The sequence below is a fragment of the Psammomys obesus genome, unplaced genomic scaffold (genome assembly GCF_907164565.1).
Source record: "Psammomys obesus unplaced genomic scaffold, mPsaObe1.curated_primary_1811, whole genome shotgun sequence".
NCBI classification, from domain to species: domain Eukaryota; kingdom Metazoa; phylum Chordata; class Mammalia; order Rodentia; family Muridae; genus Psammomys; species Psammomys obesus.
Window position 1 is genome coordinate 12779787 of NW_026596064.1, and position 12022 is coordinate 12791808.

At 47.5% G+C, this 12022-nt stretch overlaps 1 protein-coding gene across 1 annotated transcript in view; it reads left to right on the top strand.

Moving 5' to 3' along the window:
* The first annotated feature begins 10156 nt into the window (after window positions 1-10156).
* The window catches only part of Slc12a8 (solute carrier family 12 member 8), a 137871-nt gene continuing 136005 nt past the window's right edge, over window positions 10157-12022 (top strand). The window contains exons 1-2 of the mRNA XM_055625063.1: window positions 10157-10169; window positions 10893-10974. Coding sequence (XP_055481038.1) covers window positions 10939-10974 — 36 coding nt within the window. The 5' untranslated portion in view covers window positions 10157-10169; window positions 10893-10938. The remainder of the gene's footprint in view (window positions 10170-10892; window positions 10975-12022) is intronic.

Sequence of the window (12022 nt, forward strand, 5' to 3'; positions counted from 1 at the left end):
TTTCTCTGACCCCCTCTCAATCACTGTAAATTTTTATTTTCTATTTCCTAATGCTAATTAAACATGTATATAATATAGAGGCTGTTGTATAGAACTGACTGAATTGGGTTGTATGCTTGAATGGGTAGCTACATGGAAATGTTTGATGGATACTGAGAATTCCTAAGATGCCAGAGTAAATTCACGCGGGAAGGGGCCGTCTTGTCTTGGGCAGGCCACAGCAGACGGTTCCTGCACCCCTACGGGGTCAGTGGGAGAATCCGCTGCAAACTCAGTATTAGACACAAACTGGGGCTTTCCTTCCCTTCCCCTGAATATAAGCACTAGATTTCAAAGTCTACTCAGGTGAAATCGCTTCACAGTGAAACTTAACCACATTGAAATTTTCACTGTTAAAGACTATATTTGTGATATTTTTAAATACAAACTTTTACACTGCACTCAGCAGCCTAATGATTGAAGTTTAGCCAAGATATTTAAAAATATAGTTATCCTCCATGTATAATTGTTTTTAAACAATTGGGAGGATTTTTTTTGTTGGAAGATTTTTTTTATTATCATTGTTTAAAACAAACAAACCTTCTCGCTTGACCCCACATTACACCAGGAGTGAATTGCTGAGCCATTTGAAGACAGGGGCAGCTTGTTTCCTGCCTGGTCATGGAACATGAACTGACATTACAAGGTCTAATGAGGTCATAGCTTTCGGCACTATCGTCATAGAGTTCACCTTGCCTCTTGGAGTTTATACTACCATTTTATGTATTGTGATACTAAAAGAAGTTGTTTTACTTTATTTTACATTGAATTATTAGATTAACTTATATTTGCAAATTCTGCATTTTAAATGTGGACACTTGGCTGTTTGAAAATAAAATACAGAATACAAGTTTTATGAATAATTTTCTAGCTGAATTTTTCACAGTACTTTGAACCAAATAACGGTAAATATGCAAAAAAAAAAACAAAAAACAAAAATGTGGTACATAGGTATAGAGGAAAGAATGTCCATGTGGAATTGGTAGTTCCATGGGTTGAGGAACAGTATCAGGGCCTTTACTGTAGATTGCTATGGAATGTTACTAGTTTTAAGATCAAGCCAACTGTTAACTGTCATTAACTATTTCAGACTTGAACCATGTTGAGCATAGAGCTAAGAATATGTGTGGCATTTCCTTTACAGATAAGATTCCATTAACCTTTCATCAGTAGCATACATGGGATTCTCTCCCCCCCGTCCTCCCCCAATTAGGATAGATAGACCTGTTTTCGTTCACCAACCACCTTGCCAGGACCTTGTCTTCTGACAGTGGGATGCATTGTGAAAAATAAAAAGCAGTCTGCAGTTAAGAATGCTGCCTAGGTCCTTGGGACAAGCGTCAACTAATTGGCCCTTGCAGAAGTCAGTGCTCAGACCCTGGCTTATTAGCATGGTGCTGTAACCAACTGTTCGTATTGGTACCACCGACGATCTACTATTCATTTTCTACATCCCAGGTCTTGGGTGATTTGGCTTGGTGGGGAGAGGGCTGGGGAGATGCTCTACCTGACACTACTCCCACCTTCTGAAGATTGGATGAAAAAATAAAATTGAAGTCACTTGAATTAATGTGTTGTTGCTGAGTCTTACTTGACAATTTATCACTCACAAAATGATTTTTCTGATAGTGCATGGATACACTGACACTTCCTGGCCATTCAGTTCCCCCGCTGATGGGTATTAGGACAAACAGCATCTACTTCCTGGAGGCCAAAGTGGAAGTAAATTGAAAATGAGGGCTTCATAATTCTCGTGGGTTCGTTCCCCTCCGTAGACTTAGGCAGATATATATATGTCTACATGTAAGGGCTGGGATGAAAAAACTGTGACACTGTAAATAACATTTTCAAGTGCCTGGGAAAATGCAAGTTTTAAAACAGCCTTGACTTGTAAGATGGAGAACATTTGAGCCTTTGCCTATTTACTCACACATATGAGCTTTTAAAGTTGCAATGTTCCTAACGTCTCATGTCCTTAAAGCTGAAATGGATGCTCCTGCCTTGTAAGGAAGGGAGCCAAGGGAGGGCATTTTCTGGAACAGGACTTGTGTTTCCTGTTAACTTGGGTCTTCACTGGCTGGGGCATAGAACCTTCAGCCTACATCAGCACTGAACACCTACTTACCAGACACTGCTAAGTGCAAATGATAGATGATGGCTGAAGCTAGTAATCTCTCTCTCTTGTTTTGTTTTGTTTTTTTTTTTTAAAGACTTACTTTATGTGTTTCAACTGCATGTATGTCTGCACCTGTATGAGTGTATTGCTGGAGGGTTTCAGAAGAGGACATCAGATGCTTTGGAACTGGAGTTACAAGGGGTTTTGAGCTGCCATGTGGGTGCTGGGAATCGAAGCTGGATCCTCTGGCAGAGCAGCCAGTGCTTTTAACCACAGAGCCATTGCTCCAGCCTGGCTCCTGTCATCTTAATCTGAAAGCATCGTTCGTGGTGTCAACTACAGATGATTTATATAATTAAAGCAAACACCCAAGTTTAAAGATGCGATGGAACTGTGCTGCACACTTGAGATCACATTCCTTAATCCATGGGTAAGTGGGAAAGTATGGTTATTCTATGTTTCAGTGCGATTTTCTAAGAAAATTTTCGTTTAATAACCAGCCCCAGAAGATGGGGAAAATGGAGAACATTGTCAAAAGTTATCCCCTGTGGAAATGACCAGATTTATGGGTAATCTGGAGTGTACAAGCCTGGAGTGTACAGCTGGGAAAGTAGTCTGAAGGCACTGGCCTGTTACAGGCCTGGGTAATGGATCTCTGCAGATGTACAAACGAAGGTGAAACTACTCAGAGGATCACCTTTTCACACTAGGACAATGGAAACTGGTGCTGGCAGCCCGCTACAGAGCTAAGGCTTTTCTAAAGAAAAGTGTCAGTATGTTGAGTGTTCTGAGCTCACTGCTGCAGGTTCCTCCCAGACCACGGTTGTGCCGTAGAGCACTCACATTTTCTTCAAGGTCTTTGAGCACCTGTAAACTCAAACCTCACGTATGGTGGTCTCTGCCTGTGGTGGGAGCTGCCATTGCTTAAGCAGAAGAATGAGGCTTAAGCCAATTGCTAGAGCACAGAATAAAAGGACAGGCAAAGTGAACAGGGCAGGCAATTGAGGGCCTCTCAGGTGTCAGGGAGAGCTGCAGTAGCTAGCATCCAGCTGGCCCTCTTGGTTTGAGAGCAGATGCTAGTGCTCAAAGCGTAAGGGTAAAACAGTCTGTAAAACAGACAAAGAGTGTATTATTTAGGAAGTACTTCATACAGTGTGAAAGTGATGGTGGGGCGGCTTTAAATGAGCCAGTCTCACGTGTGATTTGTTGAGGACCGGGGTGAAACAGTGGGATGTGTGTGGTTTGCCCGTGCTCTTCAGGATGTATGGGCAAAAAGGAAGTAGGATGGGACTTGAGAGTCAAAGAACCTTCACGAGTTAGTCTTTGATCTTGCTAAACAAACTTGTTGAAGCCATTTAACTTTTCTGATACTCACTGGATTCCATCTTGATAGCCTCTTGCCATTTATTTATTTGAGGCAGAAACGTGTAAACTATAACAGTAAGTATATTAGAGTCATGTGTGAGAGGCAAGATCCTACCTGGGCAAATGCTGGTAGCCTCTTTTTATGTGAAGCATGGCATTAGGAAGTTCTGACTGGTAGACCATGCAAGTTGAACAGCTTTAATTCATAAAGAAACACCCCTAAGTCCAAGGCTTTGGGCCCCAAAGCCTTAGAATTAGAGAATTCAACACCTTACTGATGAATTGTTGACAAGATACAGGCACACTAAGGATGTATAAAGTTGCCTTCAAGCTCCTCCTACTGAGATGAGCCCTGTCCTAAGATGTTTCATTATGGTTACAAAAATATTCCAAATGTATCTTGTCCCAAGTATTCTGTATACTCCACCTCCACTGTCCTTCGAAAGATTGAAGATAGAATGTATTCAAGAATGACCAGCCAAAAAGGAACTGGCAGATGCCATGGGCAAGAGCGGTGCCACTTCTGTGAGAACAACAATTACAACTTGTGTTTGCCAACAAGTGTATTGCAGAGTTGTTGGCGCTTAACTTCAGTTCAGGAACAGATTTCAAAAAGCAGGGTTAAAACAAATGATTCTGAGGCTGGGGAGAGAATTCATTTGGTACGTGTGTGTGCGTGCATGTGTGTGTGTGTTGGGGGCTATGCACACAAGTACAGGTGCCCAGTACAAGCCGGAAGAGGGTGTTGGATGCCCTTGAAGCTAGTTACAGGGAGTTGTGAGCTGCCCAACCTGAGTGGTGGAAATGAAAGTCCTCTGCAAGAGCAGCCTGTGCTTTTAACCATTGCACCTTTCTCCAGTCCCCTTGGAGGCAGTCTGAGCACCACTTCGTATCGCAACATAAACAAAAGTTTTTTATGAAAGTTTTATCTAAAAGTAAGGCTGTAAATAGAGTGGAAGTCCGCAATGTCTCACATCTGTCTGGAAGGTTTTTTTCCCCCTTTTGCTTTTTCTAATTTTTATTATTTCATCATTTCATCCCTACTCCCCACCGTTGCAACCTCCTTTGTTTTCATCATGTGAAGCAGCCATGTATGTGCTGTGCATGCTGGAGAATTAAGAGCTAAGCTGTAGGATGCCCTGCCTCGTTAAGGTTAAGTTTGCTTGTGTGTTTTAAAACAATGATAGTTGAAAAATGAAAAATACTAACTTCTCACTGAGAAAAGCTCAGGGACTCCCGGGTTAGTTTGTAAGCCTCTCAGAGGTATTTAGTTCACAGCCTCATTCAAGCTGCCTCCCATAAGGATGTGTGAGTAAGCAAGGGCTCATTTTGCATGGTAGAGAAGGTTTGAAGGGTGCCGTTTCACCAGAAGTGGCATTACGGCAAGGCTGCGATCAGGTAGAAGTGCTAGAATTGTGCACTTAATGCAAGCTTCTAAACGGGATTCCCAAAGGAGATGCAAGTATCCAGGGGTCAGACAGAAGCGGACTGTACCTGTAATCCCAGCATTCTTGAGGCTGAGGCTAAATCATTTTGAGTTCAAAGCCAGCCTAGACTATAGAGTGAGACTCTGTCACAACTAAGAAAATAGAATCCCAAGGTTACTGGGAAATAAAGGACCTTCTTAAAACTTGTTGGGCCTGTTTCCCAAACCTTAGCTGGAAAAGGGACAGAGTATCAGGCCAGCACAAAGAGCCCTCAGAGGCACTTCCTTCCTTTTGGCACCCTCTGGCTGAGCGGAGCATCCTTAAAGTGGAGTGAGTAGAGACTAGGATGTCCAGGCCTCCAGCAATGGCACTGTGATCACAGCCTTTTCCCAGCTACAAAGGGATAAGGGGCTCCACGCTGGCTTTGGCTCAATGTGCTCCTATCCTACAGCCACGGTGGGACAGGCTTTCAAATGCTGCTTTAACCCTTTGGAGCCCCACTTCCCTTTACCACCACCACAGCCCCAGCCGTCCCAGGCTTACCTGGGTTCCTGCACGTTCCTGCATGTCCACACTTGCCAGCCTCCAGTCCTTGTCCCAGATGGGCCACAGAAAAGCCTTTCTCTCAGAAGCTTCACTGCTCTGTCTGGAAGGACCGGGCTGTGCTCCTTGCGTTGGTCCTGCGGTTTGTCTGAGCCCCTGGCAGCACCCTCTGTCTCCCTGCTGATTGCCCGTGCTTGGTCACAGCTCTTCATGCTGCAAACACTGTTTTCTCGCCACACTGTGTTAAGACTCCCCTCTCCAGCCTGTCTTCCGGATCCTCGGAAGAGCTCGCCCTGGTTTGACCGATGAGATCACTTCAGCCACATATGAGTTCCCACCGCCATGTAGGTTTCCTAGCCTGGTTAGCTGTCTACAGTTGCAGTGCTTCTCATTGGGAGAACTTGAGTAATGTCTGTCTTCCGCAGCTGTTCAGAGCACTCTTTACTCCTGTGCCCATTCTGTGTCAATCCCCCGTGGCTGATGACACACAGGTATTTGGTGGGTGTGACTGAGAGGGAGGGTCCAGACACTAGAGTTAATGTGAGAGTGCAAAGACATCCCCTCCGTGTGCAGGCCCCGGGAGTTTGGGATTCTGAGATGACAGCATCAGGTGGTACAGTTTTCCAAAGAAAGGAAGCAGCATAAGGTCTGAAAACAGCAGGCCACTGATCTGGATTTCAGCCCCCAGCAACACAGGCCCATAATCCTTACAGGTCTGTCAGTGGGGCTTCTGTGTGTGACCTTTAAGGAGATACAGAATGCCAGTCAGTGCTGTTGCCATCCGGAAAGCCTGCCGCTGCTGTCAGAAAACAAACAGGACCTCTGCATCATGTGTTCTCTCCAGCTTCTAGGCCCTGGCCTGGGACAGGTGGCAGGTGGCCGGTACCAGGAGAATGACTTTCTCTTGCTGCAAGGTAAACCGCTGGAGTCAACAAATGCCTCAGATCCTGGATGAGAAACCTGCCAGACAGGAGCTGAGAGGAGGGGCCCCGCCCTCTGTACTTGGCCCTCCCCAGGAAGCCACCGGGTCTTATGCTCCTCAGGAGCCTGCCTCTACTCTGAGACCCAGCAACTTCTCCTCCGTCCCACTCCCAGGACTGCCGGGCGGGAGTGCTTCTGACAGACGTCCCTCCCGTGGGCTTACCTGGGAACTGAAGGGCAGTTCAAACTCCAGAAAGGAGCCAGGCAGGGTGGCTGCACAGGTGTAATCCCAACTGAGGCAGGAGTATTGCTGAGAGTTTTGAGGCCAGGCTAGGCTGTATATTGAGTTCTGGATCAGCATGGACTATACAGAGTGAGACGCTGTCTCAGAGAATGCGAATGCAGGGCTAGCGGCTGGAGAGGTGGCTCAGCAGTTGAGACCATATTACTGCCCCTGCAGAGGTCCTGACTTTGGTTCCTAGCACCCACGTAGGTGACTCCCAACCACCTGTAACTTCAGCTTCAGGACATCCAGCACGCTGTGGCCTTCAAGGGTACTCGCACACATGTATACACACACACACACAGGCACACACACTCGCCCTTGAATAATGTATTTCCACAACCAGCTAAATATTACCATGTAGCATACTACCTCTTTCAGGGACAACATTTAGCCAGCTTTCTCCTACAACATGGGCTCTGAACCTCAAGCATGAGCAGCCTAAGGGTGAGGAGCCAGAGCACCTGTTGCCTTCGTTACTTAGCCTGGGAAGCCGGCGTTCCTTCTTCCATTCCTTCTGTCAGCTGAGGAACTTGCCAAAGCCGCTCAGGTCAATGAGAACGAAGAGCCATCTCCTGAGGGAATCTCATTTCCTATTTCAAGAAAAGCAGGTGGGATGGCATGCATGAGGGCAGCCATCTTGGGAAAATACAATCCTCCCTACATTGTGTCTTTTTAACTTTCTTACTTGTTTTCCTCCTTCAGAGTCTAAAGTAACAGGTACTTGGAAGAAAAAAAAAAAAAAGTCAAGAAAACTCCAGATTTATCCACCAAAGTGGGTTTCCTCTCCTATTTTACTATCTTGGCTTGTCTCTCTCTAGAGAGAGACGCAATAGATCGATGGTGTTTTGTGTGCAGAGCATACACTGATAGGCATACGGATTATAGCACACTGCTCACGTTGTCCTGCAACTTGCTGTTTTTATTTATTATGTGATGGGCCGAGCTCAGTGGCAGTCCATGGAAAACCCCCGGATTTCAAACTCTGTCTGTCCTCCTGTGGCTCTGTCCTAAATCAATCACTCTTCTGCTAATGGACTTTAGGTTCTCATTTTTTCAACTTTACAAGTTAATGATACAATGGACACCCTTCTTGTAGGCACACACTATGATAGCTTAGAAATGGAGATGTTTCATTCTAAGAATATGCAAGATGCTATTTTTTGGCACAAGAGTTTTGGGGATTTTGGTTTGTTTGTTTGTTTGTTTGTTTGTTTGTTTTGGTTGGTTTTTTTGAGACAGGGTTTATCTATGTAATAGCCCTAGGACTCAAGTTGTAGACTAGGCTGGCTCCGGAGTGCTGGGATTAAAGACTCCCAGTGTTTTGGGTTTTGTTGTTTGTTTGTTTGTTGATTTTTCCTTTAGGTTATATGTTAAGTTGACATGAAGCAGGGCATACTTTTTCTTTGCAAACAACTGAGTTTTTCTTTTTGTCCTTAAAACAAAAAAAGAGACATGAGCAATGTTGTGCTTCAGACCCAGGCTAAGCAGCTCCAGGCTCTCCCAGCATCCCTCAGTTGCTACCTGCTGCAGGGCATGGCTGGCATGCCCTGCCCTCTACTCTGAACTCTTCAGCCCAGAGTTAGGGGCTCCCCCCCCACCTTCACTATATAACCAGATATTTTGGTTCTCCTCTCTTCTCACTCTCCTCTCTATCTCTCCTCCTCTTCTCCTCCCTCTTCCTTCTTTCTCTCTCTGTATGCACTTCTCTCTGTGTGTATGTCTCTATGTCTGTCTCCCAACCCCAGCCGAGAGCTGCTCCAGATAAACCTGCTTTTAGTCTTGCATTAGCTCACATCGCCGGTTAAGAAGGTTTATCAAACACATTTATTCTAAGCTTTAGCAGAACTTAACACGCTCTGAAGGAAACTTTTCTTTTAAAGATTTATTTATTTTATGTATATGAGTGTTCTAATCTACATTTACACCTGCCAGAAGATGGAATTAGTTCATGTGGTTGCCGGGAATTGAACTCAGGACCTATTGGAAGAGCAGACGGTGCTCTTAACCACTGAGCCATCTCTCCAGCCCTGAAGGAAACTTTTTATTTATTTAGAAAAGGGCTTACTGCAGGAAGCAGTGGTTACAAAGGGGATGTGTTTCCTTTTCTCCTGCGGTTAACTCAGGTTGATGTGAGCCTAAATGTAGATTTCCCAAAATTCAAGCTGATGCTTTCCCTTAGGCTCCCTGGAAACAGACAGCAAACAGGAACGTAGTTAAAGGCAACATTAAAGAAAAGTGCCCTGTATCACCCAAAAAGTGAGGAAGGAAGACAGCTTTCCTGGCCAAGCAGGTGACTAGATGGCCATGTGGTAGGTGTCAGTAAAATGTCATCCTGTCTGTCCACCCTCTTCTCATAGACGGCTAATCGGTGGTACATCCTGGGGGAGGTGGGGGTCTTGCTTCTTGCAGAAATGGGTTATTAAAACTCCTCTGCAAGCTGGGGTATAGCTCAGGGGTAGTACTCTGTAAACAGAGCCCAGCACGGACAAGCCCTGGGTTCTACCCCCAGCACTGTAAGGCCAAAAAAAAAAAAAAAAAACAAACAAACAAACAAAAAAAAAACCAAAAAACAAAAACAAAACAACAAAAAAAGGAAACTCCACAAACAGATGAAAACCCATTCGCTTGCAGTGAAGTGCCAACGCACACGACACAGAATGGACTTTGGGGACGTGGTGCTCAAGTGTGAAAATGCCAGGCCCCAAATGATAAATATTGCACCATTCCATTTGGAGGCAAGCTATATCCAGAGTAGACGAAAAGACAGAAAGTGCATGGAGTGCAGCGTGGGGGGAGGGGGGTCTTCTGTGGGGGGTGATGAAAACTGTTTTGGACGTAGTGAGGCTGGGTGGCCGCGCAACTCTGGGAGCGAGATTAAGCACACTGAACCGAACAGTTAAAACGGATCTGATGGCAAACTTTACATAAGACACCTTCGCAGGAGCCACTTCGCTGGGGCAGCAAAGAGACGACAGGGCGCCACCGGCGTTCCCGGGGCCTCTGCCTTCCCTTTTGTTGTAAAAGAACAGCCTCTATTTTTAGGGATTCCACACAAAGGCCTGTGGGCGTGGGAAGCACTCCCAGCCGCCCTCCCGTTTCTCAGAGGCCCACATGGAAAGCCTAGGAGGTTATTTAGGGTTCGGGAACTATGCCAGATGGGAAAAAGGGAGATAATTTAATCTCTCTGTCTTTTGATTCCTCCCTCCCCCTGGCAACCCGAGCCCCCGGAAACCTTACTTCACCCCGAGGGTGGGCGAGCTCGGTGGTCTCTGCTGAAGAGCTGAGGGTCAGCCCCCGGCCGCCCGGCACGCCCGGGCGCGCTCCTGCCTCGGGTGCAGATGCTCCAGCGCTGGCCGGGGCGCCGGGGCGGGGTCGCGGGGGCCTCGGGGTGGGTGGCCCGGAGCAGGTGGCCCGGAGCGCGGCCACGTGGCGGGGCGGGGCGGGCGTGGCCTCCGGAGCCGCGGCCGGACAGGTGAGGGTGCAGGCGCCGCTCTGCGGAGGGGAAGGGCGGTCGGGGTCGTGAGGCCCTGACCCCGGCGTCCGGGGCCTCATCCCGCAGCCCCACCCCCCGATGTCTTGGGGGTGACGCGTCCCCACACCCAGCCCTCGACGGGAACCTTCCCCTGTTCCTCCCCCCCTCTTCGGCTCGAGTCTGTGGAATCGTCTCCGTGCGGGATGGGGAGCGGTCACCCCAGCCCTTCTCTCTCCCTCCTTTTCTTCTGGCGTCTTGTTCTCACCTGCCCCATTCTGGTCAGGCTGGGGCTTCTCAGGACACCCTCCAAGACTCCCGCTCCTGCTCTGCCTCTGGTCCATTCTTGCTGCCCTCACCACCAGGCACAGGTTCCAGAGGGGTGGCCATGCCCTTGCTCTGAACGAAGGATTCCCGTGTGGGGCTCTGAGGCTGTGTCCTTAAGGGCTGGGCAGCCGAATGGTCAGGCTGGACCTCCTTTAACCCCACGGCCGGCCGATCTTGAAGGAGTGAGTGAGCTGTTCCTGTGGCTTCAGGACAGCAGGAAAAAGCAGCAGGGAGGCTCTGGACCACGAATGGGGCACTAAAGGGGCTATGGGGAGCAGTCCCCAGATGGGACCAACAAGGTTGCTATTTAACCCCGGGCTTCACTTAGTGCAGAGGAAGGCCGGACAGCAGCAAGGGAGGGAGGAGCTGGCCCGACAAAGAGTGATGTTTGCTTTCCAGAGCGGTGCCCCCAGCCTGAGAGTCCCAGGACCTCACTTCCTGGAGAATGGTCCAGAGGTCTCCCCAGGAACTCTTCCATGAGGTAAGCCTGGTGCAGAGGTGGTGATGGAGCTGCCAGAGGCATGCCAGCCAGGTACCATCAGACAAGGAGCAGAGGGGGGCCGTGGCAGGGCAGTATTTTCAAAGAAGTTATCTCGGAAGTTTACTTAAGCATTGAAAAACGCTATAGACAACCTTGAACCATAGGCAGAAAGTCTCCTTGGGCATTATTTGTAATGGGCTGGGCCTGCCACCCTCCACCCCATCCTGGGAAATCTGCCACGAATGGGGCAGAGACTTCGGAGGATGTGAACTTTTAATATCGAATCAGACCCGTGTGAGAAGGTAAGTTTATTTCTAGAAAAGTTTATTTGCATAAGTCGGGGGGTGGTCTCTGGGCTTCCTGACGTCTACTGATTTTGTTTTTTTATTAAGTCCTTCTTGCTGGTTATTAGTTATAGGAAATATCCCATATGTTGTCGATATGGAACGGAAGGACTGAGCCTGTAAGAAATGAAAAGCCCACACCTACCTGCTTACAGGGTCTCTGCTATCCCTTTTCACTCACCTGGGTGTTTCACTGCCCCCCCTCCCTCCCCCGGATTTCACGGATGCTTTGTAAAGAGAGACAGGGAGGTGTTCCTGCTTTATAAGAGGGAAAGAAGCCCTTCAGAAGGTGAGAGTATCAACTCAGAGCCCCTTCACATAGCAAGAGCAGGGTCTAGAGCCAAGAGTCAGGAATCCAAACCAGATGTTAACCTCCTTTTCATATGCGCAGAATTCTGCCTGCTCAGTAAAATAGACTGCTCCCTCTTCCTCATCAGGTGCAGAATTTATTTCTCTGACCTTGGCACTTACTAGAAATCTTCACACTTAGCCCTAGGAATGGTCAAGCTGCTTAGAAACGAATGACTAGGAACTTAGAATTGCTACTTCATCACAGGCCGGGGTGTCCCTCACGGTACAGCACTTGCTCAGTGTCACAGATTCCTGGGCAAAGAGGCCTTGGGCTATGTTCTTGGTGTGGTTGGAGAACTTAGAGAGTTCCTTCCTTCCTTCCTTCCTTCCTTCCTTCCTTCCTTCCTTCCTTC